Source organism: Venturia canescens, chromosome 2, assembly GCF_019457755.1.
Source record: "Venturia canescens isolate UGA chromosome 2, ASM1945775v1, whole genome shotgun sequence".
In the NCBI taxonomy this organism is placed as follows: Eukaryota; Metazoa; Arthropoda; class Insecta; order Hymenoptera; family Ichneumonidae; genus Venturia; species Venturia canescens.
Genome location: NC_057422.1, coordinates 3,240,359 through 3,267,669, shown reverse-complemented (window position 1 = coordinate 3,267,669; position 27,311 = coordinate 3,240,359). Strand labels below are relative to the sequence as shown.

The 27,311-nt window shown below is 42.0% G+C and overlaps 4 protein-coding genes across 5 annotated transcripts; 1 reads left to right on the top strand and 3 right to left on the bottom strand.

Annotated features, from left to right (window-relative positions):
- Positions 1-1,055: 1,055 nt before the first annotated feature.
- Positions 1,056-7,472, bottom strand: LOC122407191 (stabilizer of axonemal microtubules 1-like; the record flags this gene model as incomplete). The annotated part of the gene is made up of 13 exons (XM_043413232.1): positions 1,056-1,208; positions 1,297-1,347; positions 1,656-1,723; positions 2,104-2,344; positions 3,025-3,220; positions 3,338-3,628; positions 3,777-3,931; positions 3,995-4,190; positions 4,748-4,903; positions 5,192-5,236; positions 5,349-5,408; positions 5,560-5,620; positions 7,450-7,472. Coding segments are annotated over 13 exons (1,569 nt in total), but the record flags the coding sequence as incomplete, so codon positions are not given.
- On the bottom strand, positions 6,043-19,596 carry LOC122407316 (folliculin-interacting protein 2). Of its 2 annotated transcripts, XM_043413446.1 has the most exons (12): positions 19,343-19,596; positions 17,266-17,490; positions 12,083-12,296; positions 11,794-11,963; positions 11,620-11,699; positions 11,348-11,464; positions 11,026-11,260; positions 10,316-10,648; positions 9,957-10,041; positions 8,485-9,863; positions 7,885-8,344; positions 6,043-7,685 (listed from the first exon to the last, which is right to left on the bottom strand). In XM_043413446.1, exons 1-12 carry the CDS (start codon positions 19,441-19,443, stop codon positions 7,473-7,475), a joined length of 3,612 nt encoding a protein of 1,203 aa, XP_043269381.1. In that variant the 5' UTR covers positions 19,444-19,596; the 3' UTR covers positions 6,043-7,472. The 2 variants fall into 2 exon arrangements, with proteins under 2 accessions (XP_043269381.1, XP_043269382.1); XM_043413447.1 differs by lacking the exons at positions 17,266-17,490; positions 19,343-19,596 and adding an exon at positions 13,277-13,594.
- On the bottom strand, positions 15,271-16,880 carry LOC122407318 (dnaJ homolog subfamily B member 13-like). Its single transcript, XM_043413449.1, has 3 exons — positions 16,641-16,880; positions 16,128-16,299; positions 15,271-15,602 (listed from the first exon to the last, which is right to left on the bottom strand). Exons 1-3 carry the CDS (start codon positions 16,792-16,794, stop codon positions 15,338-15,340), a joined length of 591 nt encoding a protein of 196 aa, XP_043269384.1. The 5' UTR covers positions 16,795-16,880; the 3' UTR covers positions 15,271-15,337.
- A 432-nt stretch (positions 19,597-20,028) lies between the features above and the next one.
- LOC122407183 (transcription factor SOX-3-like) lies at positions 20,029-20,991 on the top strand. Its single transcript, XM_043413214.1, has 3 exons — positions 20,029-20,068; positions 20,254-20,728; positions 20,883-20,991. The coding sequence occupies exons 1-3, from the start codon at positions 20,029-20,031 to the stop codon at positions 20,989-20,991; spliced, it is 624 nt and encodes a 207-aa protein (XP_043269149.1).
- The last annotated feature ends 6,320 nt before the right edge of the window (positions 20,992-27,311 follow it).

Sequence of the window (27,311 nt, the reverse complement as noted above, 5' to 3'; positions counted from 1 at the left end):
CCCCGATTAATTAATGGCTCGTAATTTCATTCACCGAAAGATAAATTGAAAAAATGTATTTACAATTTCGAATTAATAACTCTGACATTAATATAGAGTGATAATATCTTTAATTAGGGAGTAAAAATCGACTTAGAAATCGATGAAATACGATCCTTCGAGCATGATCTACCTTAATTTGTGTCTAATCGCAGCTGCAATTCGAGGAGTGAAGATGAAAAGAATTTAAAGTTGTATGATTTCAGTTATTTGTAAAATTGCTTCATTCAATATGCTGAAAATTCATTTAAAATTATAATGACCATTTTCTATTTTATCTGATCTCAACGTAGATCATTTTCGATAGAAAATATTAAGCATTCAGAGACCCGGACACAATTTTACGAAATGAAAGTTATTTTTGTATGGAGAAGAGAACAAACACACTTTGATGAGAAAACGAAGGAAAAAATATTTTCTTTCAATGTTTATATCCAGCTTCGAAACCGCGTATGTATAATTCGATTTCGTAATAGTTACGGTATTGCGAGGAAGCGACCGTTACTTTCACACGAGTTGGTTGGCCTTCGCAAATATGGATCCGTGGAATCCAGAAGCCACCGGCGAGGCGCGTTTTTACAATAAATGTTCGTGGCATCTCTCCTGTGCCAGGCTCCCAAGCATCGATAACTTGAGCGTTTTAGCTCCCGTGAATTCTTCGATATTCGCGGGGGCTTCGCCGCCGCGATTCGTCCGAGGACTCTCTCCATGCTGCGTAGGTTTTTCGTCGCGTTCTCGTGACGTACTTAACTCTTGATGAATCAACGAATTTACTACACGAATCCCTCCTGTCCTCAGCCTTTTCCCGCTCTGTGTATCCGTTGAAAAATTTATTTCGAACGACATTCGCATACGAAATAGTGCGATGGAAAAATTGGAGCAAAGCATTCGCTGTCAGAGCTTCACGTAAAATTTTGACGAAAATCAACAAAAAGTTTGTTCGACGTAAAAAAATCCACGCAAACGACCTCCGGGGTCGGTCGAATTGTCAATGGATTTCATCTAAAAAACAAAACTTCGTGGTAAAATATTTCATTTAATAAATAGGACAGTACACGACTACACAAAACGGATAATATCGTCACTAGAAATAATGTATGTACATGGCTGTAAATGCTCAAAAAAGGGGGATCCCACTCGGCGCTAAGGTAACGGCGAAAAAGCGTTCGCTGAAACGTCACAGAACACAATTTTTAGTTATCAGACATTTTTTACTTTTTTATACTCGAAAAAGCAGCGCAGTCTTTGCATACTCACTATCGCAGGGTAGTCTGATGCATGATGGACATGGAAAAGGAGATGGAGAAACTGAAAAAATCGAACGATCGAATGAAAAAACTATACTCGGGAATGGTTACATGGGAAAATAATGGTTCTAATGGGCTCGTCAAATATTCGATCACCTTTTTTGTTGAGAGATCATTAAAAAATTATGTATCGATGCATTCGACCGAGGTGGTCGAAGGTAAATTTATCGTTCAGTCACTGAGAAGATTATTTTAATCCATTTCAATTGGAAACAATAAATTATCGCACGTTAGACGACTCGAAAGATGGGAGGACTGCAATTACGACTTTGATTCAAAAATGCATACATTTTTAAGAATGTACTTTACCTGCGCATAGGTCTGGTGGAGGGTCGCAGGGTTCATCCGAAGGAACCAAAGTGCCAGGCGGTATGTAACTGCAGGAAATCACAATTGTTAATTTTAGTCACTAATGATTGAGGAATTTTCTACTGCAGGAATAAAAGAACGAAGAACGTGGAACGTAGTTTCAGTTTGATTTTGGCAACTGCTAGCCAAAACCAAGCCGGAGAATTGGTAAAATAATTTTCGTTGAAATTTAACTCCCAAAAAAAGGATTTTCAATGTTCCACGTACTTTGCAGGCCCAGGTTCGCAGACAAAACATTTTCAGGCATTTATAAAAAGATGAAAGTGGAAAAAACAAATTTTCTCAGTTGTTGCATTACTTTTTCAACGACTCGTGAGCTCTCGATTCAATTTTCTAGCTCATTTCAGGATAAATATAAAATTAAGGAGGCTCGAGAAGATAGAAATACCTCAAATTATAGGTTGTACTATCGTCGACGGGAATGACAGGTGGATTATAGGCAGCCGTTGTGATCCAAGGTTTTTCTTGCGGTACAGGGATTTCGACAGGTTGATAGCTGAGGCTCATGGTAGTCTCGGAGTCCATAGGAACATCTTGAGGGCAGTATTTCCTTGCAGGTTTAAAAGGCTTCTCTCTGGTCAGGCATTTTATATTATTCGGGAAGTAGGATAGCCTGTGAGTTGTGCAGCCTGTGAAAGTAATTTATGTCCAAGTTCACTGATGCACTACTAAAATAAGTACGAGATTTGAAAAACAAAAGAAACACGTTACGAGCGGCACAGGATGAAGCAATGAAATTACACGTGCGAGGCGTAAATGGCACGTTTGCGTTTTCACCGACATTTTATTCTGCACGAATATCATGTCGTTATTCGTGTCAGAAAAACCATCACAAAAACGGAGTATATTTTTTTTTAAACTACACGAAAGTTCCTTCTGAATTTGATGTTATGAAAGAAGCGGTTTCAAGATGCCTTGAAGTCTTAAAAAAAAATTGTCAGATGGAATCAGCATTATTTCATATTAATTCAATTTCAATAGGCGAATCTTCGATATCCCAAAAACCACGTGCGTACTTTCAATGCCTCAGTAACTGAATCATCCAATTTTTTTTGACTCAGTTGAACTCGGACAAATTTAAACTCATTTACATTCAAATACTCAAATTCGAACTTGAACGAATACAAAAATTCATTCATTCGCGTGCCAAGGAAATAAAAGGTTACTCATCTTTTCTGTTATCCCAGAATTAGCCTTATCAAAAAATTTTGAAAATTTGAATAAAATTTCAAGGGGAACATCGTTGGGGTAGAAAAACTGTTTTCGAACGAAACTAATTAACATCGAAAGTGCTCGCCGCAGTACTCACAGTCGAGGGGAAGTGGAGACAGTACGAGGCTGTCCTCCGGATGATAACCCTCCGCGAGTTCGAAATCCGTACTTTTCCACGTATAATCGTGTCTCTGGGTCGTTACGTCCTGCATCGGTCCTCTTGCCATGAGGTTTTTGGTGCACGGAATACACGGAGGGTCGGGCTTGACACACCAATTTCCCAAGTAGCTCAACTAAAACAGTATTTCGACAAATTGAGTTGATTGCTTAAGACACTGAATTAAAGTAAATGGGAAACGTGGCTTCGGATTCATTTGCTGCAGAAGGCCAAGTTCAATTCTCCTAATTACCCGATTAACCGTATCGTACGACAGTGGACATTTGGAGAAAAGGTCAGCATTTGGCAAAGGTTTGGCCGCAGGTGGTCGCTCACCACCGCACCCGAAATAACTCAAATTGTACGTTGTATTGTCGTCGAAGCAGCAACCGGCGTTGAGAACGTTGTTCGATTCTTGCTGGGCAGAGTACGGCGTTCTTCGTGGTTCTCTGTGCGGCCAGTAGCTGAGTTTGTAAGTGGTGCAGCCGTCCATCGGGGTGGTCGGTGGGACGTAAGACAACCTCGAATTCCATGGTTGCGGCTCCTGTTGAACGAAGACAAATATTTTCAGTGCTCAAGTTTTCGAATTGGGAAACTCGGAGCTCGGTGCTCAAAGTTCTTCCGCGACTTTTGTTTCAGATAATTTGAAAATTGGATTTTTGAAATAAGCTGAAAACAAAGTTGTTCCTTGCCTTGGCTGTGGCCTCATTGGGCCAATAGCTGAGCCTGTAAGTGGTGCATCCATCCATGGGAACATCGGATTTTTCGTAACGTCTGAACGGCTTGAAAGGCTTCACGGGTATGCGACACGTCGAGTTGTAATAACTCAATCTGTACGTCGTGTCGTCTGTGAATTACAAAAATGAATAAATATTAATGGGCAGCCTCGATCGATGCGAGGAAAACTGACCAGACATCGCGGCACAAGGAATGTGCAAACTGTTCCCTTGCTGCTCCGAATAAGGCTCTTCTCTCTCGACCATTTTCCACGTGTAATCGTGTTTGTGAGTAGTTACGTCCTGCACCGGACCGCGGGCAACCCACGATCTTGTACATGGCATACAGGGAGGCTCCGTTTGCACGCACCAATTTCCTAAATAGCTCATCTGTTCGATGGGAATAAAGATTTTTTATAAACGCGATCATGGCGATCCTCAATATTGAAAATTACTGTCAAATGTTATGAAGACGAAGACATTTCCTCCACGAACGATCAGAATTTTCGGTGGCTTTTTGAAAACCTTCGTCGTGGCATTAAATGTGAAATTACCCCGAATTTCCGTTAAAAAACATGGAAAATTTTACAATTTTTTATTTCGACTATCTCGAAAATGATACGATTTTTTCAAATTTCGTTACAAGATGACAGGGTTCTGGATAAGTTGAAAAAATTTCATAAACTTCTGTGAAAAGCCTTTTGACGAGGCTCCGCTTTGAATATCAATTGCGAATAGAAATGTTTAAAAAACGTAATAATAATTTGTTATTTGGAATGATTTTGTGCCCTTTCTTGACGAGTTTTCGAGCTCGTCAGTCCCCGTCCGTCATTAACTCGTTCACAACAAAGAGATTTCTGAGCAATCAAATTAGCAGAACTACGAAGTACAAAATTCGCAAATTTTATACTTCAAATTTATATCAATTGAAAAAAAAATTCTCGCACTTTGTGTACAGTTTCTTCAGAAATGGGTCCATCCCCGACGGTCAAAGAATCCGGTGGTCGAGTCGCCTGTTCACTTCTGACCGTCACAGGTCCATCCCAAAATGAAAGTTTGTATGTGGTTTGATCATCCATCGGACATTCTTGTTTGGAATAGAACTGCAAAAAGGATTAAATCAAATTTATTAGCATTATTTTTCATGGTAACAGTTTCGCTGAGAATTTTAACTGCTTTTACACGTGAAAAATGACTGCATTATTGTAAGTTGCACAAAGTAAATAGGATTGAATCGAATTGAAAAAAAAATCGTTTCGCTGAAACAATCGTCGCAATTATATTCTTCGAACGTTAGCCATTCGTGTGTTATACATGGAATGAAAAGATTGAAAAAAAAGAATATTTCTTCGTGTCAAGGATGCAACGGAATATCAACATTGCGGACTTACGCGCATCGGCTTAAAAGGTTTAGTCTTTTCGGGTTGAACGTATTTCTGAAACAAAAAGAAGGAGGCGTGAATATCGTAACTCGTTTATGTACTTTTGTAATACTTGATAATGTTTCGCGCGTAGGTGAGGACCGAATGATTGTTCTTTAAAACGTACCAAACACTTGGGTTGAGGTGAACAACAGCAACAGCAATTGCAACACTCGTCATGACCCAACTTTGTCGATGGAATATCGTATGAGGCGAGTGTGTAAGTGACGCAAGGGTTAGAGCATTGGAAAAAGTAATTTATTAATGAGAATCATTGAGAATTAATAAATAATGAAATATTATCATTTCAAAATATATTTTATCTCGACTCGACTTACTCGAATTTTATTTTTTGCTTCGATTATCGAACCGCCGCGATCGATGACTCGGGGAACCCGCCTGATAAATAAATTACACAATATCAACAAACAATAGTAGTAAAAATTCGAATGCGTTAACCAACGTTCCATTGATGAATAAAAATCAAAAAGATCTGTAGAGACCGTTTGGACAGAGCTACAAAGAATTCTACGTCAATGCTCCGGAGAAGATTTAGAGAGAAAAACGTTGTAACTCACGGCGGAGGGATACAAATCTGCATGATTTTCGCGATAAAAAATTCTTGAAATAAAAAAGAAACCTAAAAAATACGATAAAATTTAGACAACACCTCAGAATTTTTGACGTGAACCGGCATATGGAAAACGGAAGAGTAATTTAAATAATTGAAAGGCGAAGATACAGAATAGAAAAAAAAAAACAAAAGAAAATGTTGAAACCACCACCCGCTTAGGTAGGGGATGGAAACAGAACGAAAATCATTACAAAACCTAATGTTTTTTATTAGTTATTTTGCTCGATTATTTTGTCAACTAATTCGCATTTTCATGTAAAAAAGCAAGTATCTCGATGCTTCAAATTTATTTCGAACTTAATACGCTAAACGAACACAGATGTCTCCTTACCACGAGTATTTGGTAACTAGGTTAGATACTCGAATTCATATGTCTTTTACGGTTATCGTATAATAATCGTTTTTTTCGATTTTTATCCTAACCGAATGGTTGATTGATCTCCATTACAATTAGATATCGAATCACATCGTTAGCTGCGATTCTTTAAATTCCGTTAAAAAATTTAAATCGAATATTTATCATCTAGCATTTTTGAGACGGTTCTTCATCTCCCGCTCATTGATCGTTGCTTTTTCGAATTTGGGTAAACTGACGGTTTATAGAAAAAAAAAGAGGGATTACATATTTACAGAGAAAAATAAAGCGTGATATTTCACGGTTGTTAAGACTCTATTCACATTAAGACTCGTCTTAATTTGTATGAAACTAATAATATTCAGAACTCATTCTAAGCATACATTTGTCTCAATCGATATAATATTGCAAAATTTTTTGGATTCACGAATTTCTATATATCACGTTGAAGCTCGAAGCTCGCTGGCGGCGTTACTTGTGCGCAAAAGATTAAAAGCAAATCTTTTAGTTTTTAAATACTACGCAGACTTCCAATCCGACCTCGTTTCAATTACCGATTTATCGGTAACACGTTAAGATATGACTAAATATACTTTAATCGCGTTTCGAGATAATTCAATTGTTGATATCTTTTCTTTAAAAAGCGCTTTTGAGCGACGATTCCATTCGTTTGTCACGCGATCGCTCATCATTTATTTTGAAATTAACTTTCCAATGCTAGAGAAGATATCAACCATGTTCGATATCTTTCTATTTTACGTTCCAAATCCAAATGACGTTAAAACTCAATTTTATCAGTGAAAACTAGTTTTCAAATGAAAATGTAAATTTGACAGAAGAGTTTCCTTCAATCAAAACATTTATTTTTCCTCTTCATTCTCGCAATCTTATGTATCTACTAACATCAGATTAGGTTCATGACATTCTCTAGAAAGGCACAGTTTTCGCATTGGAGTATTCCCAAAATAACGCCCCAGCATTGAGAAACGGTTTGAACTAACGTTAAAAGAGTGATATTTCAGAGGTCCCTGAGTTGTGCAGAGCCAAAAAAGAGCTCCAAAAGACTTCGGAATTTTCGACATTTTCTATTAATCTTACTTGATTCGGTAAATACTGCTCATGATCAATGAAACTAGTTTTCACGAATAAAAATGGATGATTACGATCTTCTGGTTTTCGTGTCAACATACGCATTTAATAATGGAACGATCCTAATTCACTTATAAAATGACTACCAACACGGTATTTATTTCGAGCTTGATTCAAGCGAGGCTCAACCCAAATCTCTGCGCTATTTGGGGGGAGTGAGTTGTCGCAACTGCGAGTAACAAGGGTATGTCCGCAGCGTCGAGATCCAGTGCTTTAGTCAAACTTCCTATCGTAACGTCACACACGTCCACAGCCATTAACATCTCGGCAAGTGCTTCGCTCCTTAGCCACATTTCTCGTAACTTGCACTCGAATATGCCGATACACTGTGTCATGAAAATAGAAAACAGTTGTGACTTTATTAACGTATGTGCTCGAGGGGAAAAAAATTGTTAACAATTTTAATCTCATTTGACAGAATTCTAGGATCGTTGCGATTGATTCGGTGTTTAAACATCGATGAAAATTTGAAAGAACGAAATGAAACCAATTATTCGTTGCAAAGAAGAAAAACAAGATATTTACATGAGTTGGCGATCGATACTTCGTCCACAAATAAGCAAATGACTCGAGCATCGTTGCAACAAGACGGGACATTCCTACTGGTACCAAAGAGTTTTGAACAGTCGATGTGTTGGACAATACACCAACTTGCCAACTGTCCATATCGGCGAGAATGCACAATGCTTCGGAGACCGGTTGATCGATGACCGGAAATTTGGCATTTATGTTCACTTCTTCTCGTAATTGTGTCAACCAATCGATCTCAACATTCTCGTTCTCGTGGTTTTCACCCGAACTTTTCTCCTTCCTTCTCTTCTTTTTCGTCAAACCCTGTATGACTAGACCCGAAGTGTAACCCGAATCGTATATCGTCGAGTCCACGATTTCGTCGATGTTGCTCTTGACTCTTCTCGGTAGGAGGGTCTTCGTGAAACCCGTCACTTCGCCAGACTCGTTTGTGCTCGGTGCCGATTTCTTTGATCTGTTGAATAAAAAAATATTCAATGGGGGGTTGAGTGATTGTTGAAAAATGTATTATTACTATTTTATAAAGAAAGTTTTATTATTATTTCAAGAAGAAACTTTTCAAGGACTTTATTGTTTAAATTTTACGTTGCAAACCTCGGCATCGGGAGTTCAACGACATTATTAGCTTCCATGAGAGCCTCGAGACTGTTGGAACGAAATAATCTTGCAGCTCGATTGCCGACGGAGTTGCCGCAAGTACGAAGAACTTCAGTGGCGTTGGTCGGGGTTTCCAAAAGTAATTTGCTACCTTCGAAGGTTTGAGGGACTGCTAAACCAGCGCCGTTACATTTTGGACACGAGACGCCGAGTTTTTCATTTCTAAACGACGTCAACGAGGGCCGCTGTATGCTTTTAGACGATTCCGGGAAGTTTCTCTGGATGATTTTTCTCAATACGCCTTCGGGTAATTCGGCCGATGTACTCGGGACTCTCGTAAATGCAAAAGAACATTGACAATTGGTATCGATCTGTTGCGTGTTACGTGGTTTCTCCTCAAAACTTTTATCCTCTTCGCCAAGAGTGAAAAACACTTGGGACTGTTGTTCGTTCTTAGCGACATCCAAACGCGCGTAAAAGGCTTCAGTCTCGAGAGGACAATATTCCGGATAAAATTTTTGTGAATCAAAACCACTGTCGTTCCGTCGCTGCAACGACATTGCCAATTTCGTTGCCATCGTTAATCCGTCAAGTTCGGATTCTTCAAGTTCAACCTTATTCTGCAGATTAAATCTTGGTGCGACGCGCGGTATGCGTTTTTTTGTCCCTCCTACGTCGTTCGTAGGACTTCCCGTCGTTGTTTCACTTACAATTATTTTCACTGTGCTCGTTGGGTAATTTTTTTCCGTCATACCCGGCGACAACAGAGGCACCTCGATGCTCGGGTCATCGTCATCCAAAGTTTCCACCTTAACCGGACACTTTAATCGGCTGTCGATCGAATTTGAGGAAAGCGTGTCAAGATTTTTTTGCGCACTGGTTGTACGCTTCAGTCGAGGAATGCTCGAGTCGATTGAGCTGATTTTTCTCCCCTTACTTGTTTTACTCGGACTCACCACATCCGCACAAATGCTTTTCGTTGAAATCGTTCCCATCGATGATTTGCATCGAATTTCTGGCCTCAATTCCTCACTTTGCGATACCGATGAGCCTTCCTCCGTCGATACTCTCAACTTGTTCGTTGCATGGGACGAATTAACGTAACGCTCGTTCGTTCGTTTTTTTCGCTCCAACACAGCTATCGCTTCTCTTACGTCCTGCTCGGATGAACAACGATATTCACGACGTTTTTTCACTACTGCACTTCGTATGAAGTACGACAGACACGTCAATACCCCGTTTATCAGTTCTGTCTTATCCGAATCACCTGCTATTACTGTATGCACCAGCTTTGATGGATTTCCAAGTGCACCGTACAAATCGCCTAATTGAGCCCAGAGCGGATTGCACGGATATCGTTTCCCCAAATCCTCCATCTGGAATTTCACAATTATAGTTTAAGATCATTAAATGATCACATAAGAAATTCGTCAAAACTATACACGATTTGTGATGAATAAAAAAATTACCAGTTGTTTGTTTTTCGGTGACATTACAGTTTGAACCCAGCCCAGATGATGCGTCAATACAGCAGTTAAAACGGTGCTCAGAAAACTGAAAGAATGTAATCAAAATTTGATTTTGGTGTGGCCGTCCTCATGTAGGAGCTTGAGGTTGAGTATAAAATACTGATTATTTTATTTTCTACTCTATTATTGTAAGAACAGTAGGAGAAAAACTTGGAAACTGTGTGGTACTATTATATTCGTGTGGAGAATTGAAAGTCGATAAAAATTGACGAGGAATAAAAAATAAAAATAACGCTTTTACAAATACAGCAGGTTCACACAAAATATGAACAGCCGACATGGAAATTTTGCCAACTTACAAATTAGTTGATTTTGTGTCAACCCCATTAATCAACTGGCAAATCTGTCGAAGATTGCGATGGAGCGTATGAGTTCTGTGCACAAGAGGCGTCGACGTACTCGTTATAACTTCGTGCCACAGAGACGGTATTCTGTCGGCGTTAATGTTGGAGAGCAAGCGTAAAAGCCACGTGATACATCTGTTTGATGCTCGATGCATACGAGAAGTCAATCCTTTACATTCGCCATTACTTTTACGGTGACATCTACATGTTTCTATGCAAGCGTAACACAAACGATTTAGCATTGTTTCCAATTGGCCAACGTGTTCCAGCAAACGTGTTTCCATCTGTCTGCAATTAAAACATTCGATCATTACTTTCAATCTCTTATTGAACTCACGCATTTTTTTTACCAATTTATTTTTTTTGGCTTTCGACGCAAAACATCAGTTTGAAAAAGTCATGAAAAATTTCATCGCTTCATATTTAGGTATCATTTCGACTTAGTTAAAAAAAAGTTGAGTTTTCACGACATTTCGTTTGCTGAATTGCGGACTTTACATCTCCGATGTTGCATGAAAATTTTTCAATTGAACAAAATAGATTTTGACTGGACTTTTGTGGCTTTTATGCTGTTACTGAATTAATGTTTCTATGCAATTTGGACTTTTTTTAATGCTCTGGTGAATATTTACAAAAGTTCAACTGTAAGAGAAATCTAATAGTACCGTTCGAAGCCAGGTGTAAGCTGAATTAGAACTGCGAGTCCAAAACGAGTTTTATGACGACGATAACAGTTTTCTCGGTTCTCGTTGCTCAAGTTCTCACAGTACGCTTGAATACCAAATTTTTCTTCCAATTCTGCGTGGCTCAGAGTCGTTGAGACTGCTCTCAACCATCTTCTGCGTAAACTCGTCGAACTACCGAACCCGGATGAACCATTACTCTCCAACGATTGTGTACCTGATTTCGATCATTATTCATTAACATTTATGGTTTCAAAGGTATTCAATTTGCAAAAAAAAATTGATGAAGTAGGGACAAACTTACTGCCCAACAATGGGATGTCTATGTCCCAACCGCTGCTCGTACTTGAGCATGTAGAATTTTTTCGTAAGCCTGGACTGAGAGAGTTGGCAGAAAAATTTCCCGAATTCATATGAGGCACTGCCATAAAACGAGTATTGTTAAACAATGCGATTCCGTGTGTGAGAAAAGAAATGAATTTTTGAGTGAGCCGTTCATTTGTTTACTTTCTTCTATGAAATTATTAAATCGAAGATATTGAAAACAGTATTCTAGCAGTAAAATCTCAAACTCACTCGTATTTCTCGTACTACCGCTACTCGAGTTTGAGTCGACAGTCGTCGAGTGTCTCAGAAGCTCGTCCGATTGTCTTTCGCTGAAATTTCGACGAGAGCTTATATTTATCCGCTTTCTTTTCTTCTCTTCTTTCCGCGATTCATTTACAATTATCGTCGTAATGCTTCAATTACCTCAACTTGCGAGCACTGTGATCAGGAGCCGGAAAGACTTTGGTACACATTATACATCTGGGGGCATTCAGAGCGTGTACTTTGAACAGCGATCCTCTGTATGTCATTGCCACTGTACCAAAAATCATTTCGCTGAGAAGACTGACGTCGTCGCAGGCAACTTTCTCATGCTGTGGAACAAACATTTGCATAGCGTGATGGAGAAATCAATTGAATTCCATTTCCTACTCAACTCGTGTCATAACAATATACATTTTTATGATTGATAGTAATTACACATAGTTTTTACCTCTGCGATAAGACCTGTTCCGTTTCTCGGACACGTTGAATTTGATGGTTTGCCATTTTGTTGAGTGGGTTGGTGATTGCCAGAGGGCACATCACCCGACGCATTGCTTACTTTTCTTGCCGAAACAGAGTCAAAAAGAAGTTTCCTGCCTCGCCACTCGCACTCACGAAACAATAGAATTCTTATTTGATCGGCACCAAAATGTACTTCGTTTCTGTAAATTGAAGAAAAAATAAATTAAATAGCAATGAATTTAGTTTTCGGGTGTACGATTGTAATGATGAATATTGCTTATTGTAAATACAACGACTGCTTTTCAAAGCCGAGGACCTGCTTGGAAAATTTAGACAGTTTTAAAAATTGGAGACAAAAATATCCTAAAAAAATAGTTTCTTGTTAAGTGTCAACAATGCGAACTGCAGTGCCATGAACACTCTGGAGAAAAATTTTAAAACAAATCTATCATCAATCATTATCATTCCATTTCATGTAGTACAAAGTCTAAAATTTATATAAACCACAAAACTCAATACAAAAATCCTTCCAATAGTAACTGGAGATAACGGTCACATGTCAGATGAAACGTGATATGTCAAAATCACACGAACCATTTTTTTTCGAGTAGAATGCTAAACATCTGATAAAAAAAATTCCAATGATGAACGAATGGAAAATTTACATTATTAATTAACAATAATCCATAATGATCGAACAATAAAAAGAAACGTTGTTTAACACCGCGACAAGGGTAATGGAAAACTATACCGGACAGTTGTAAAAGTTCACGGTCGTTACTCTTTTGTTTTTTTTCCCATACTTTTATAACCGAAATGCTCATACGACGTAAGGTTATTGAAAGTTTAGCGCTATCGCTTTTTTTCTTTTTTTGTCTCACTCACATCACGAAGAGTCACGCGACAAAATTGAGTGAAGTTTTTCCTAACAAAGACAAGCCAAACATTATAGGAATATGAAATGAAAAGAAAAAAAAAAAAACAGTGTCTCCGAATGAAATAGGAAACATTTGGACGAGAAAGCAGTATTGAATGAAACATACGAGACAAAGAAATACAATATTTCATGATTGCTTTGCAATATTCCATTGGTTCTATTTTCGCATGATTGACGTATTTTTTATGCTGTGTACTTCAGTCGTTGTCCCTCACTCGTGACACTTTGTGAATATTTTCTCACCTGTCGTTGGCCCCAATACCGAAATTAACTAGTAAACGACAGTCCGATTGTCTGCACTGTGAACTATTTCTCGTTGATAATAATTTATTCAACAAAGGCATCATAAGCTTCAGCACAATTTTAAAAACTGAATATAAATTTAAAAAATTCGATGAAAAAAACAATAACGCCGATATTCAACTATAAATCTCGCATATCCCGTCTCGTTGTTATACACTGGTACGAATTTACGTTTACGGCCTATAATCACACGAGTGACTGCTGCTGCACCATACATATTGGCGAGAGGCTCGTGAGCCAACTGTAAATAAAGTCACGTGCAGCGGAGTCATATGATTTCTAGTTAGATGAAATTCTGACTCGAGATAAAAATACGAAAGAGGGCGCTGTTTGCGCACTCGCGCAAGGCGGCTCACCGGGCTCACCACCGTCGTCCTCACCACCGTCCCCACCGTCCATACAGTGAGAAGTGAGTGAGAAGAACGACACAAACTGAGTTAAAGGTGCATCCACAGCCGAATAAGTTGAACAATAGCACGATCTGTCTCATAGCATCGTCTCGAATCCATATCGATGAGTATTGTGTGAACGTTCGAAAATATATCGTAAACGTTTTTTTTCACCTGACAAGGACAAGCGCAACGGAGATATTCACACCATCGTGAAGACCGCAAGGATGCATGCATATGCAGAAACAAAATAAAAGATATTCAAGTAATAATCCCCCAAATATATGGAAAAAAATATTGGATATACAACGAGGTTCCAAATTATGAATAACTTTTCTGTGTTTTCGATCCTTCGTTATGTTTCAAGTACAAAAAAAAACGCGACCTGCAATAGTCTTCTAACCCGTGCACGACATTCCTTGTTTCTAATTTCCATACGTCGTTCCACGTTCCATATTGTTTTTCACATTGTGCGTTCACCTTTATGTATTAAATCGCCCAGCACCACCCCAGCACTTTCCGTTTCTTCAGATAACGCCGTGAACGGCGGCAAAAGATTATCTCGCGATGACGTCAGATCTCTCCTACATAAATAAAAGTGGATTCTGATATTTTCTGGTTAAATAAGAACTGTCATTAAAATAAAGAGCGATTAAAAACATCGAACCACTCCGACAGAGCCTCTGTGACATCTTGTTTTATAAATACAACTCGCAATCAAACACAATATTTATGGAAATTCAATTATTTGATATTCAAGCATAAACTTAGTCTTATTCGACACTCGAAAAATATTAGAGTCAATGTACTTTTGCATCGAAGGAACGAGCCATAAAAATCGATTTTTCAACAATATTTTTATTCAACAGCTTATTCACCTCTGTCTATGAATATATATATTTATAATTTTCGAACATTCCTCGAGTATCGACCGGTATCGATTATACCTTGCAAAGTAGGAGACTAAGAATTCAACGCTCGCTCTCCGTGAAATGATGTTTTCTGCAAAAGCGGTGACCAAATATCGAAGTTTAAAAATTGAACGACCGCTCAGATGCAAAAAATCGATTTTTTTATTCTGAACTTTTAGCATCGACAATAATGAACACGAGAAATTATTTAACGAAAAAAACAATCGTGGTACTTCGATTTATTGTTTTTATTCGTTTGTTTAAAAGTTATTTCCACCATTTCTGAAGGAACTCTCCCAAAGAATTGAACTTTTTTCATTCCATGCGTAGAAACGAAAGAATTTGTTCTTTTTGCCCTGTTTTTAGCACACCTTTGTCTTTGAGAAGCTTTTCAACGATTGAAGAAAAAAAGCTTTGTGGATGTAATGACATCTTGTTCGACGAAATAAATTATTTGAATGTGGTCAAATCAAGGTATTTCTATGGAAAAAATGAGTCGATTCTTTCCAGTTTAAAGTTTCCAAAATTCCGTATTCCGTATCAGTCGACGTTCCTCAACCGATGATGGCGCGTGTGTGAAATTCCTAACCTCACTTTTCCATGTCTCACAAATGAAAGGACAAACAATGATGCATATATTTATTAATTCATATTTATTTAACAAAAAGTACGATCGTGAAATAAAAATAATGAGAATTGTGTCATTTTCGGTCTCCCGATTCTTCGTGGCGGTCTCTCCGTAACGGTATATCGTCGTCGATGTTTCCCTGAGCTTGTTCACCTCTAAGAAAATCGTCTCCGTCATGTATCTTAGCCGTTCTGAAAGCTTTTTTCAAATAACTCTTGCTCGTCATTGGCATGTAGATCGGAAATTCGATGTCGAATCTTATCACGAGATCTCCACGTTGTTCAGGATTTAGTGGCAACGGAAGTCCTTCGCCTGGCACTATTTTCTCATATTCAGGCCTGTTTCGAGTTTATTTTTATTGACGTGTGTCTCCATCGTGTGGCGACGAAACGGACTTTGCGGTTCGGTCTGTCACTTCGGATTACGATCGGAACGGAAAATCAAGAACGTAACCGGAATTACACAGTGAATTTTTTATCTACGAATTTTTAAATTTTCTACGTGTAGGCTGACACCGAGTATAGTCGGCCGTAGGAAATACTCGCGAAAGGGGGGCAATTTAATGACATGTCTCGACGGTGTGTAAGCACAGAATGAGGTTCAAAAATACACGAAACAACTTATTGTTCGAAAACGACTTTTTCGCTGCGTTGAAAATCTCACGCGACACAAATTCGTGCGCGTCAGTATCAGAGTCACTGAAAAATATTTTTTTTGTGTGCTACACGGACGGCCATTATTCTCGAAGTTCTGACGCCCGAGAATTCGCAAAGGTCCGCGACTGTTGCTGAATGGGGCTCGAAATGAAAAATTTCGCTCTGTAATTCCAACAATATTGCTAACATTCGAAAAAGTGAACTCACGTCACAATGCTCGTTACGGGAATCCGGAGAATTCTTTCGTCGATTGTTTTCACAGGGACGACAGTTCCGATAAGTGCCTCCCGCAAAAAAATTCTCACCGTCACAGACAGATTAGCACATTCCCTCTTGAACGTTTCGTGAGGTCGATCTTCGGTCACGAATATAATGTCAGCTGTAATTTATTCAAAATAAATAATGTTCGAGAACGATTTGTGTCTTTATTTAATTTTGTCACGGAGTTTCGTTCCTATAAAATTTTCTCCTGTGAAGAATGAAACATTTGGATCAACAGAAACAAAATTATTTCACCTTCGATGTGATTGTTCGAATTTTTAAGTGTACTCAACGATCGCTCCATGAAAAGAGAAAAAACAAAGGAATAAGCAGGCAATGTGAGTGAAAGGTCCAACGGACGCGTGAGTTTATTTGTTTATCTGTTGACGAACGGTTTAGTGACACAAATATAAGTGAGGTACGAATAAGAAATGAATTTCTGGCCGTTGGTAATTTTACCGGGTATTTTGCTAGGTCCCTGATCGCCCTCTTCGGGGAATGTAATTTGTGTTCCCGTGGCTATGCCCGGCTGAATAGGAACGGTAAGAATTTTCTCCCTCATAACGGTCTCTGCTTCATTCTCGGTTTTGAAAACGAGCCTCTCAATTTTCATTTTTTTAAAGCCTCCGTGAAAAACCTGTTACTGAGCGTTCGAATTTATGAACAAAATTTCTGACACTTCGATAGTTTTTATTCATTAGACGTCTCGTCAATTATTCCTTCATTAATTTCCAACGGATTCGAAACACCGCTGAGCGTCGCTCGAAAAATCTTACTTCCAATAAGGACAGCGGGAGGGGGTGAAAAAGTGGCTCCTCTCTGCGTTTGACACCTCGACCTTCGGGACAGTCCTCAAAGTCCGAACGAGTTTGCAAAATATTAAGTAGATCAGCGTACGGACTTTCCGTTCCAAAAAACTCTCTGGACCAAAAAAATGAAGAATTTGAGCGCGAGTCAAGCGTTAACTGAAATCTCCTTCGATCATCACCGAAACTGGTTTTTTCACTCCCTATCAAAAGTATTTTTTTTTTTTTTTTTTCATAACAATCGAAAAATCTGACGTTCTCAGAACACTCTGACGTACCTGTACGTGCGCATCGGCTCTCCGTGGTAAGCATAAGGTTGGACGTAACCGTGAGGTCCCGGGACGCCGCTCTTCAAGCCTTCCTCGCCGTACTGATCGTAGACGGTGCGTCTTAACGGATTTGACAGGACGTCGTAAGCCTCAGCGACGAGGGAAAAAATTACTCGGGAGCTTTCGTCACTGCCCAGCCTCTCAGGATTATGTCGGGTAGCCAAACGACGGAAACTTCATCAAGAGATTTTTTAATCCGTCAATATTAACATTGTGCTTTACACGAAAGGATTAACTCAAAAGAAAAATTCATTTTTCGTATCCAACGAAGTTAATCCACGCGGAATACGCGAATATTTGAATCTTGAATGAAGAAAAAATCATTTTCGGAGCGTATTTTTGTTCATTGATCGGTTTAGAGGCGCCTCGTACGATCGAATTTCGTGCTCAACCTCTCCACCACCAAATGTCGATAGTTTTAAGGTTAATCATGCCGAAGCATCGTATTTTAAGGCTGTCTAAATCGGATCGATTTTTACTCCCTAATTAAATATATTCTCACTCTAAATTAATGTCAGAGTTATTAATTCGAAATTGCAAGTACACATTTTTTCAACTTATCTTTCGGCGAATGAAATTACAAGCCATTAATTAAGGAGGGTGCATCACGAAATCAAAATAATCAGAATTTCATCAAATTTCGTGATAACATTCTTTGGCATCAAGTACACTTTTTTACCACCTGGCTATCGCATAATTGAGCGTTTAATCGAAGTTCTCATGCGCACGAGATGTATAACTGTATATATGTTGTAAACTCAACGCTTCTACACGTGACCTTTAGTGCTCAATTACTCGAGAGCTATGTGGTAGAAAAATCTAAAAAAATTTATATCGTCTTACATATATTTTAAAATAATGCATTTACCAAATTTTATGAAATTCTTATAATTCTGAAATTCTTCGTATTTTTAACGTGGTTTAGCATCGCACCGTTCTCTCGTCGCGATCCACCCTCCTTAATTAATCGGAGATTCATCATTGACTGAACCCCAAATTTCATTCGTCCCTGGCCAAAATACTGTACTTTTTTATGTCAAAAATCGCCTTAGCGATGGAGTAGCAAATGGATTAAGAAAAAAGTATTTAATAAAAAGACTGAAGGCTACGACAGGAATGGGCCGAGGCAAGAAGAAACAAAACGCCGAAATAAGCAAATGCGAGGTTATACGAGTGCTCGTTACCAATTCCGTTCGATCTTTAAGGTACTATTCTTTATTACCAGTAAGACAATCGTCTCGAATTATTTCCCAGACCTTTATAATATTATTGTTATCGTGTACTTTTTCATAAACTTCGTAAAAAGAGTTCATTCGTTAAATGGAAAAATAAACGATTCTTTAAGCATAGTCCTGATAATCCTGTGTATTTTTCTTCGCATTTAACCCTCGCAGGACGGATCTGGTCGAATTATCGACCACTATTTTGGTCGGGCGCTCCACTTGAAAAATTCATCAATATTGTGCACAAATTTAGCGTTAAAAAAATTGGATTTTAAGGCAAAAATCCCCGTCCTTAAAAGGTTAAACACGCAAAATTTGATATGCGCGTAAGTGAAACTCATTCATTTGAAACTCTGCGTAAATTTGAAGACTTAAAAAAATCGTTTGGTGGGTGAACTATTTTAAGAGTATGGGATCAGTCGACTAACCTTGCTTGGAATTTTTGAAATTGAAATTCTCTGACACGGTTTGACCGATAAAAAAAGGCTCTGTCAGCCTACGCAGAACGATGGTAAAAATCGACTGACAGAGCCTTTTTTTAATCGGTCAAAAGGTGTCAAAGAATTTCGATTTCGAAATTTGCAGCTATCTCTCTCGCACTAACGGTCGCGATATACCAACTGATCCATCCTTTTAAGGGTGATTGCGACAGGGGCCCTGAGATCGACTCGATTTTTTCAGGGTTAAACGACAGTGGGAACACGGGCGTGTATTTTTCCGGTGATAGTGAATACTTGGAATGATTTAAGGGCAAAACGTGCTGTTACGAGGAACGATAACCGTATTGAAGGGAATGTTCTCACGCTTTTTTGATGTCGAGGTCGCGACTGTTTTTCTTTATCCCCAACAAACCGTAGTAGTCCAAGCCTCGTTTTGGGCATCCGCAGCTCAAGTCGCACGTCATACCGACGTTTTCGCAGTAAAGAAAGGTCCGTTATGAACGAATGAAAAAAAATGTTCTCTTAAAACGCGATTAACGCGCCGCCGGGGGGTTAAGAAACTTGGACGTTTGAATTGAGCGGGGCTCCCGAGCCCGGATTTTCGTCGCTCATTTGTTCGATAATCGATGATAAAGCGACGACGCGATGGGGGGGCACGACGACTCGATTAAATAAATGAAGAAAAAATATGCAGCAGCAATTTGTCGTGGAAGAAAAAAGACAGTACAAAAAAAGGATAAATGAAGGAGGGGCGTCAAACAGCGACGTACAGCTTGACAACGGTCTTTCAACAACGATAAAAACTTAACGAGCTCGCAACAACGCTCGGGGCCTTGATTAAATAATAATTATACATTTCGTGTGTTGCCTCGTCCCTTTTCGGTAACTTTTTATCATTCGAGCCTGGCCGTTACTATTGTTGGCCTCCCTCTTTCCGCTATTCCCTGCGACAATTGAGAGACAAAAAGTATTTTCCCACATTTTTATAATCTTGATTGTTTTTATCAATACGGGAGTTGAATAATCGATAGTATTCTGTTGCGAGAGTTATGGAGAATTATGATCTTCTCGCGAGTCTCAATGTCAAAGGTAAGTTTCCCGGTGGTATCGAGGAGCCAGTGATTATCGAGTGGGAAAAGGCTCCGAAATACGTTTGACGGGAATTTGAAAAAAAATTAGTCAACGGGAAGAAAAAGTGGGTTCGTTTGCTGGGGGCATCGTAGAACGGGTATTTTCCTTTGGGCTGAGGATTGAATCGAGTGAATTTTCCGAAGCTTCGACGGCGCCGTCGTCGGACCGCGGGATCGTAATAGCGTCAGGGCCGCGGCCGGGGGGCGGCGAGAGCAAATCGTCGATCTCGGCGCTCGTGGCGGTCCGGCAACCGCCGGGGGGAGGTCGTCGGGCGCACCGTCAAGCGAGCCGGAACCAGCTGATCGGCATATTGACGGAGAGCAGCGCGAGCAGGAGGGCGGCGTCGAGCGGAACGAGGAGAAGGGCCGTCTGCGTCGAGCCGAAGCTCCATCGAGCCGGGATCGTGGCTGGTAGCGTGGTTCAAGTGCAGCTCCAAGGCAGCGGGGACGCGGGCTCCTCGGTCCGGGAGAAAAGCGGCGTCGCCGAGGGGGCGAGCTCGTCGTCGGGGAAGCAGAAAATACCGAGGCCCGCGAACGCTTTCATGCTGTTCGCCAACGAGTGGCGAAAGAAACTGGCGGTTGAAAACCCCCGGGAGTCGAACAAGGACATAAGCGTTAGGCCAGTAAAATCCTCTTGTTTAACGCCCGCCCGCCCGCCCATCTCGATCATCCCCGCAATTACGTGTTTCCCCTCGCGATGACGTTTCGTCGCGAACGCGACGAAATTCCCGACTCTCCAGGTTAGTCAATAGATTTTCAAATTTCTGCAACAGGCTCGGAGTTTTGTGGAAAAACATGGACAAGGACATAAAGGAAAAGTATTTCGCTCTCGCCCGGGAGGTCGATGCCGAACACAAGAGGAAATATCCCGGTGAGATTTGAGTCTTTGATGCGCGCCCTCGGATGACGAAAAAAAATATAAAACAGACGAAAAAGTGCCCGCTCCAGCGCTGCGAAATCGAGAGCGTGAGCGGCTACGCGCGGGTGCGTCGGTGTGTGCTCGCGTCAGGGAGACAGGGCGAGGGAAAGAGCTCCGGGAACGATCGATTCGACGATTTTTCCGCACGAATCACGTCGACGCTCCCTCTTTTTGCACCCTCCTTCCGGCCTTTCCCGTCCCCTCCTCGCTCGCGCACACAAACACACCGTCCATCTTCTTTATTACATTATTTTCAACCCTTTAGCCTCGGACGAATACTCGAGGAAAATCGATAGGCCGCTCCGCAGCCCCTCGCTCCTCTGTATCAGTACCGGCGATGCTCCTACTCGAGCATTTTCTTCCATTTACTCAATTCGCTTTGTACGCGTCGAGAGCGTGCAGAAAGGAGGGTGCATTCTTTCGCGTGGCTTTCGGGAGGAGAGAGAAGCTTTTCAAGCGATCGAATTCATTGGCGAGCGATTAAAATGGGGGGAAAACTCGGAGAGTTTCGAATTTGATGAAAAATTTCCAAGTCCGTTCAGGAGTCAATCGTCCTCGGCTCGAATAGATGCGTGTACGAAGGTCCACATTCAAGGGATTCCGTCGATAGAATCGAATCGGATTTCCTGCCGCTTCACAACTGGGTCAACTGATCCTGGTTACTGTAATTTTCCCGAGCCAACGGTTCCCAAGGGCGCACATTTATTTCTGGGAATAACGTGACCTCCGCTCGACGGAGGCATCGTTTCTTCGGGTTTTTCTTTCCCATTCGTGCCGAACGGTTCGCGCGACGAACTTTCTCGCAAATCGGGCCGAGGTCGGAGCCGGTGGAATGTCAATTTTAAAAATCCGCGCAACCGCGATTGAGCAGCGAGAATACGAAACTTTCGATTTTTCATTATTTTTCTCGTGGCATCGTTCAAACGGTTTTCAATCAGTCACCAGGATGCCGGCAGATCCTCGATCCACGTTTATGTCAGCTGGTCAAAGCCACCGGGAAACTCGAGAAACTTGACGCAGCGGACGAGAGCGAGAGGAAGTTCGATTCGTCGAAGCATGCGACCGCCGTGTGGTTCCCCGCTCTCCCAATTCCAACCCTGACCCAGCGGGTGTCTCCCCGTCGTCCTGCCCGTCGTCCTCGTCGTCTCGCATTGCATCGGTGTCGCCGGACTTGCGGGGTTGCCCGGCGTCGATTTCTCACAGCGTCTCCGCTCTTTCCGCGCCCCTCGCTTTCTCCTGATTCGAGTTCATGACCGACGCGAGAGGGAGGGCTGCGTCCTCTTCCGCGGCGAGGATTCGAACGACCTGGATCAAGGGGGATAAAACGAGGGAAAAAATACGCGGAGAAAAGGGCATTGCGAGGGCGGACGGGGGCTCGAGCGGAGGGGAGACGGCGAACGGGAAAAAGGCCTGAAAACGTCGCCAGGAGGTGTCCCGAGGACGAGCCCCGAGCACGGATTCCCCCTCGCCGATCAACCCGCGAGCCACACTCGGCGAGCCGAGGATTGGAGCGCCGATGCCGGGGAGACCGAAGTAAAAGCACGCGCGAAGAAAAGTCATCGGCTGCTCCGTTGTTTCGCGGGCTGAACGTCGCTCGCACTGGAATGAGCCTGAGAAGAGGGTGAGAACGTCAGAGACGACGCCGAGATGGGGCGACCCCGCGCAACGGTGGACGACGTCCCGGCGCGTGGGAGACGCCGGCGTTTCGTGCCACTTCGAGCGAGCTCTCAGAAGAGTATAAAAAATGAGAGGGAAAAAAAGAAGGAGGAAAAAAATGAAAATAAAAGTAGAACACCGGGGATGAAGGCAGGGAGTGAGCCAGAGAGGAAAAGAGCGAGAGCGCCAATTTCGAGGGACATAGACGCGAGAGGAAGCGAAGAAAGAGAGAAAATATTCTCCCGTTGAGGTTGCCGGGTGAGTGACGGGGCTCGCGGGGACCAGAGATATTGATTGCGACCCGAGACTCTACCTCGACGTTATCCATCTATACACGCCTTTATATAGACTTCGTCTATGTATGCACGATGCGACTCTGCGGAGATCCAAACACAAAAATACACCGGCGCGAGTCGACGCGCAATTCCATCCGGTCGTGTACGGTCACGATTCATTGACAACTCGATCCTCAACATTCGAATGTGGGTCTTGAACGAACCGCGATTAAACTCGTACTGAAATCTTCGGACAGGCTTTTACGTGGCGATTTAAAGGTCTGGCGAGCACTGATCGATCGGAGACTAGTCTCGCGACACTTCGGATCGATTTCCGATGGAACAGGAACGAGCCGAAAATTGGTGTTTTAAGTAGCCACATCGATGGTCAGGCTCGTTCGTGTTTAATCTGAAACGAGGAAATTCATTGGAGCGGAAAAAATGTGGAAAGGTCTCGATGCCACTGAATGTCGAGCATCAGCGGTCGCGACGTTGAAAAGTTGGCTAAATTCGTTTCTCTTTTGTTCTCCAACGAACTTGAACTCTCACTCGAGCCTGGACTTTCAATAACTCTCTCGGGCCCGCGGTTGCGGCCATTTGAATAATCCCCGAAGGCGAATGAACCGACGATCATAAGACGGGAGCGAAAGAGGAAATGTGCGATGCGAAGATGGGAGGCAGTGATTACCCCACGCGTTCGAAGTTTAGTCAAATAGCGAGGAACGTGGAAGCGAGATGCGTGTGGTCTGGCGACGCGACGCAGCAACGTCTAGCCGGATCGTTCGTCCGCGCTGCTCATTCGGGACACTGAAAGGGCGCGGGGGAGTCCGCGCGCCGCGCGGGTATGAAACGACCGGAAAAAGTGGGTTTTCTCGTCGGATCGTTTTGAGGGTTCGAGCGGAGGAATATTCGTACGGGGACGAGGAATGAGGGGAGAGCGAATTTCGAAGTGTCGATGGAATTGGGGGGATCGAAAACTCGAAAATTTCTTTAATCCTTCTATCAAAGTCTTTCGATTTTTTCATCTTTTTCCGACTGCGAGGAAACCTCGGTACAAGTGTTCAGGAAGTCTGACAGAGTCGTGAGTGCACGAAGAAGCCATTGAGCACATTCGAGCTTTAATTTGAAGTGGCATGCTGTGGCGCCGCCACAGCCGCCGATTTTACTCCGTCGGCGCCACCTGGTCCGCCTCGACTGATAATACTCGTCGACGTCGCGTTATCACTCCGCTCTCCTTCTCTCCCCGGCTCGCCTCCTGCCCCCTCCGACGCCAGCGATTCGCTCATTTGTCAAACCATTTTGCCCCACAATTTCATTCGCCTACCGCCATTCGTTTGTCCCATTAAGAAGTTTAATCCTGCCGATTATAGACGCGGTTTCGGGCACAATTCACTCCGGGAATTTCGTATTTTTTCACTTCTGCAAAACCCACGTTTCAGTTGCTTTTCTCGACAACGAAACACTCGCACAAAGCTTTCCTTGGCGCAAAAATTTCGTTCCCGCGCGAGTCGAGCCAATCCTGATGCACACTTTCTTTCAAAAGAGTCGAGTTTCCAAGAAAAAGCCACACTCGAATGTTGCTGCTCTTTCAAAGAGTCGAGCACCTCGAAAACGGAATTTTTTTCATCCAACTAAGTTTATTTCGTTGAATCATTGAGTATTTGCAGTTTTTACGCCGCATAGTTTAAGTGCACAGATCTTTGATCGCATCTTGAGAAATTTGCCCAAAAAAACATCTTGTTGCTGCAACTATCGACGTTTGCTTCATTTCCCAGGATATTCAATCAGCTGACTAAGCTCGTGTGCCACCAAATATTGCGATTTATATTATCCGTGCTATCGAAACAACAAAAAATTTGTTCGATCAGTTTTTTGACAAAAATCCTAATAATTTAATCATTTTTATGAGCACAGATCCACTTTCTTTTTTTTTCGTTCACCATATAACATAAAACCGCAAAATAATTGCTGATAATGCACTTCAACAGAATACTTTAGTACGAGTTCAAAAAAAAAAAAAAAAATTCGTTGTAACAATCGAAATGTGATCGAATCGAGAAAATATGAAGTAATTTATTGATAGAATTCTGTAGTTACATTGACGTAGTTATTGTTTGTTAAAGTTTAACTAAATTTGATAAGTTTTGACACATTTTCGTTGACCGCATTTGGTGAGTCAAATTTACCAATTATTTTTTTCATTGCGCAATATGCTTCGTGAAGAACATACGAATCTTTTGTCTGAACAGAGCGAAACTGTTGAAAAGTTCAGTGCAGTTAGTTAAGTGACACTTTTGCTTCGGTAATTATTCAGCAGAATATAAAAGTGAATTTCAGAGCGCATTTAGTTCGATGAAATGTTTCGTCGTGAAGATGCAATAATGAATTTGTTCATTTTATGATAAAATATGTCACGAGGCAAGCGAAACTTTGTCGCGCGAACGACAATTTCGCCTGTGGATCGATTTACCGAAGCTGCTCTTTTTAATTGCCAAGCGATTCCGATAAAAATGGAAATCTGAGAGATGGAGAATAGGAGGGTTCAGTGCCTCCGAAAAGCTTCCATCGCGATCGAATAGAAGCCGGAAAAACTTGGAACCGCGTCAATTTTCCAGTCCAACGAACGGAATTTCGAAAATTCATCGAAAAACGAAAATTTATCGAATCACGTCAAGAGGCATGAAAAGTTTCGACATAAATTGGCGATGTTTGGACGCGGTATCGGACGAAACTGGAACAAGTACAGTAATACGATGTCGCGCGCGGAGAATTAGTTGAAGATCGATCGGGCGGCGCGGGCAATGGCACCGTTCAGCGTTCCTCAAAGCACTCGAGGTTCTTCGTTGTAGTTTAAGTTCGACGAATAGATCGAGACAGACGCGGAGAGTTGGCTTGTCAGAGACGAAAATGAAGGCGATAGCGCGGATCGTTAGGAGGGCAATAACGTGTTAAAACGAGAGAGAGCGAGAGAGAGAGAGAGAGGAAAGGATAAAGTCGAGTAAAAAAAGAGTTGATCCGGCCAACACCCTCCGGGGAGGGCCAGGGGCGGGGGGGGGGGGGGGGGGGAGAGAGTATTTTATTCGCGTCTTTTGGCATGTACACCAGGTCGTTTGGGAGTTCGGGCGATAGAGGGTTGCGATTTCGACCTTCGTGCCGCGGCATCAGCATCATCGTCGCGCAAGCACCCAGCAGCCGCAAGCAGCGTGTACACACCTCGACAAGGTGCGCGAGGGGCAAAGCAGGAGGAGGTGCGCGCGCGAGGGACTACCCCGCGCGCGCGAAACTCCCGAAGCCGCATTCGCGTCGACGCGGTGCCGATAAGCCGAGAGAGAGAGAGGGAGCGATGAGACGAGGGGAGGAACAGAGAGGGAGAGCCGGAGGAAGGAAGAGGGGTAAAAACGAAGCACGATAAAGCGAGGAAGAGTTGTTGGAAGTTGAGCGAGCGAGCAGAGCCAGTGTCAGCATCCCCCGGCGTAAAAAGCACTCGCGTTTTTGTCCCCGGGTCGATGACGTTCTTCTTCTTCTTCCCTGACAGCCAGCACGAGGATGAGGCAGCACGTCGTCTCGTCGTTTGATGCTCTTTACCGAGCATCAAATAAACTCAACACTTTGTACTCGTCGCTCGCATTGACCACTCGTTTGTCAACGATATTTATAAAAATCACGATCTCGAAGCGTTACAACGCTGTTGTCAATCGCAAATCACTCACATCGGGCTGGTCGTCGTGGCCGAATCCCGAAATAATATACTCCTTCGAGTCTTCTCTCGTCAGGGCAGCTTTCCTCAATCGAACTACCAACCACCAGGGAAACAACGCTTCCGGAGATATCGAAACTTCAAACGCCTCTGAAAACACCAACAATTACGCGCCCCCCAACGTCCCAGTGAAACTTAACGACGAGCACGGGAATAACGACGAGGAGAAACGCCGAGTCGATGAGATACCAGTCCTCGACGGAGCCAATCCCGATAGACGGTGCGTGTGCATCGAGTGCAAGGTCTTCCCTTCCGCAGCCTCGACACCACCGAGATATCCGTCGTTCGATTAACTCCGTTAACATTATCGCCGTTAATGATCGCACGAGCTCCGCAAACCTAATCAAAAGACACGGATAAACGTTCCGGAAGAACGATTAATTATAAAACGTTTTAATGTATTGCAATATTTACGGAATATTTGTTTAAAAGTGGCCAATGTAAACGTATCGCTTGTCGCATCTTCCAATAAACCGAGACAAGTGTCGTGCGTGCGTATTAAGTGTGCCAGAAACGAGAAACTTCACCAATCCCACAAACGGGCAAATCTTACAATGATAAATATTTAATTAAACGATGGTTAAATGACACTTTG

Excerpts from the sequence above, each read along its gene's own strand:
- LOC122407318 (XM_043413449.1), bottom strand. The coding sequence starts at position 16,794 with ATGAAAATTGAGAGGCTCGTTTTCAAAACCGAGAATGAAGCAGAGACC. Across the intron at positions 16,300-16,640 it reads GGGACCTAGCAAAATACCCG|CTGACATTATATTCGTGACC; the intron begins GTAAAATTACCA and ends AATAAATTACAG. Across the intron at positions 15,603-16,127 it reads CCCGTAACGAGCATTGTGAC|GCCTGAATATGAGAAAATAG; the intron begins GTGAGTTCACTT and ends AACTCGAAACAG.
- LOC122407316 (XM_043413446.1), bottom strand. The coding sequence starts at position 19,443 with ATGACGTGCGACTTGAGCTGCGGATGCCCAAAACGAGGCTTGGACTAC. Across the intron at positions 11,700-11,793 it reads CACAGTGCTCGCAAGTTGAG|CGAAAGACAATCGGACGAGC; the intron begins GTAATTGAAGCA and ends TCGAAATTTCAG. Across the intron at positions 9,864-9,956 it reads CACCGAAAAACAAACAACTG|ATGGAGGATTTGGGGAAACG; the intron begins GTAATTTTTTTA and ends GTGAAATTCCAG.
- LOC122407183 (XM_043413214.1), top strand. The coding sequence starts at position 20,029 with ATGGAGAATTATGATCTTCTCGCGAGTCTCAATGTCAAAG. Across the intron at positions 20,069-20,253 it reads CGCGAGTCTCAATGTCAAAG|CTTCGACGGCGCCGTCGTCG; the intron begins GTAAGTTTCCCG and ends AATTTTCCGAAG. Across the intron at positions 20,729-20,882 it reads AACAAGGACATAAGCGTTAG|GCTCGGAGTTTTGTGGAAAA; the intron begins GCCAGTAAAATC and ends TTTCTGCAACAG.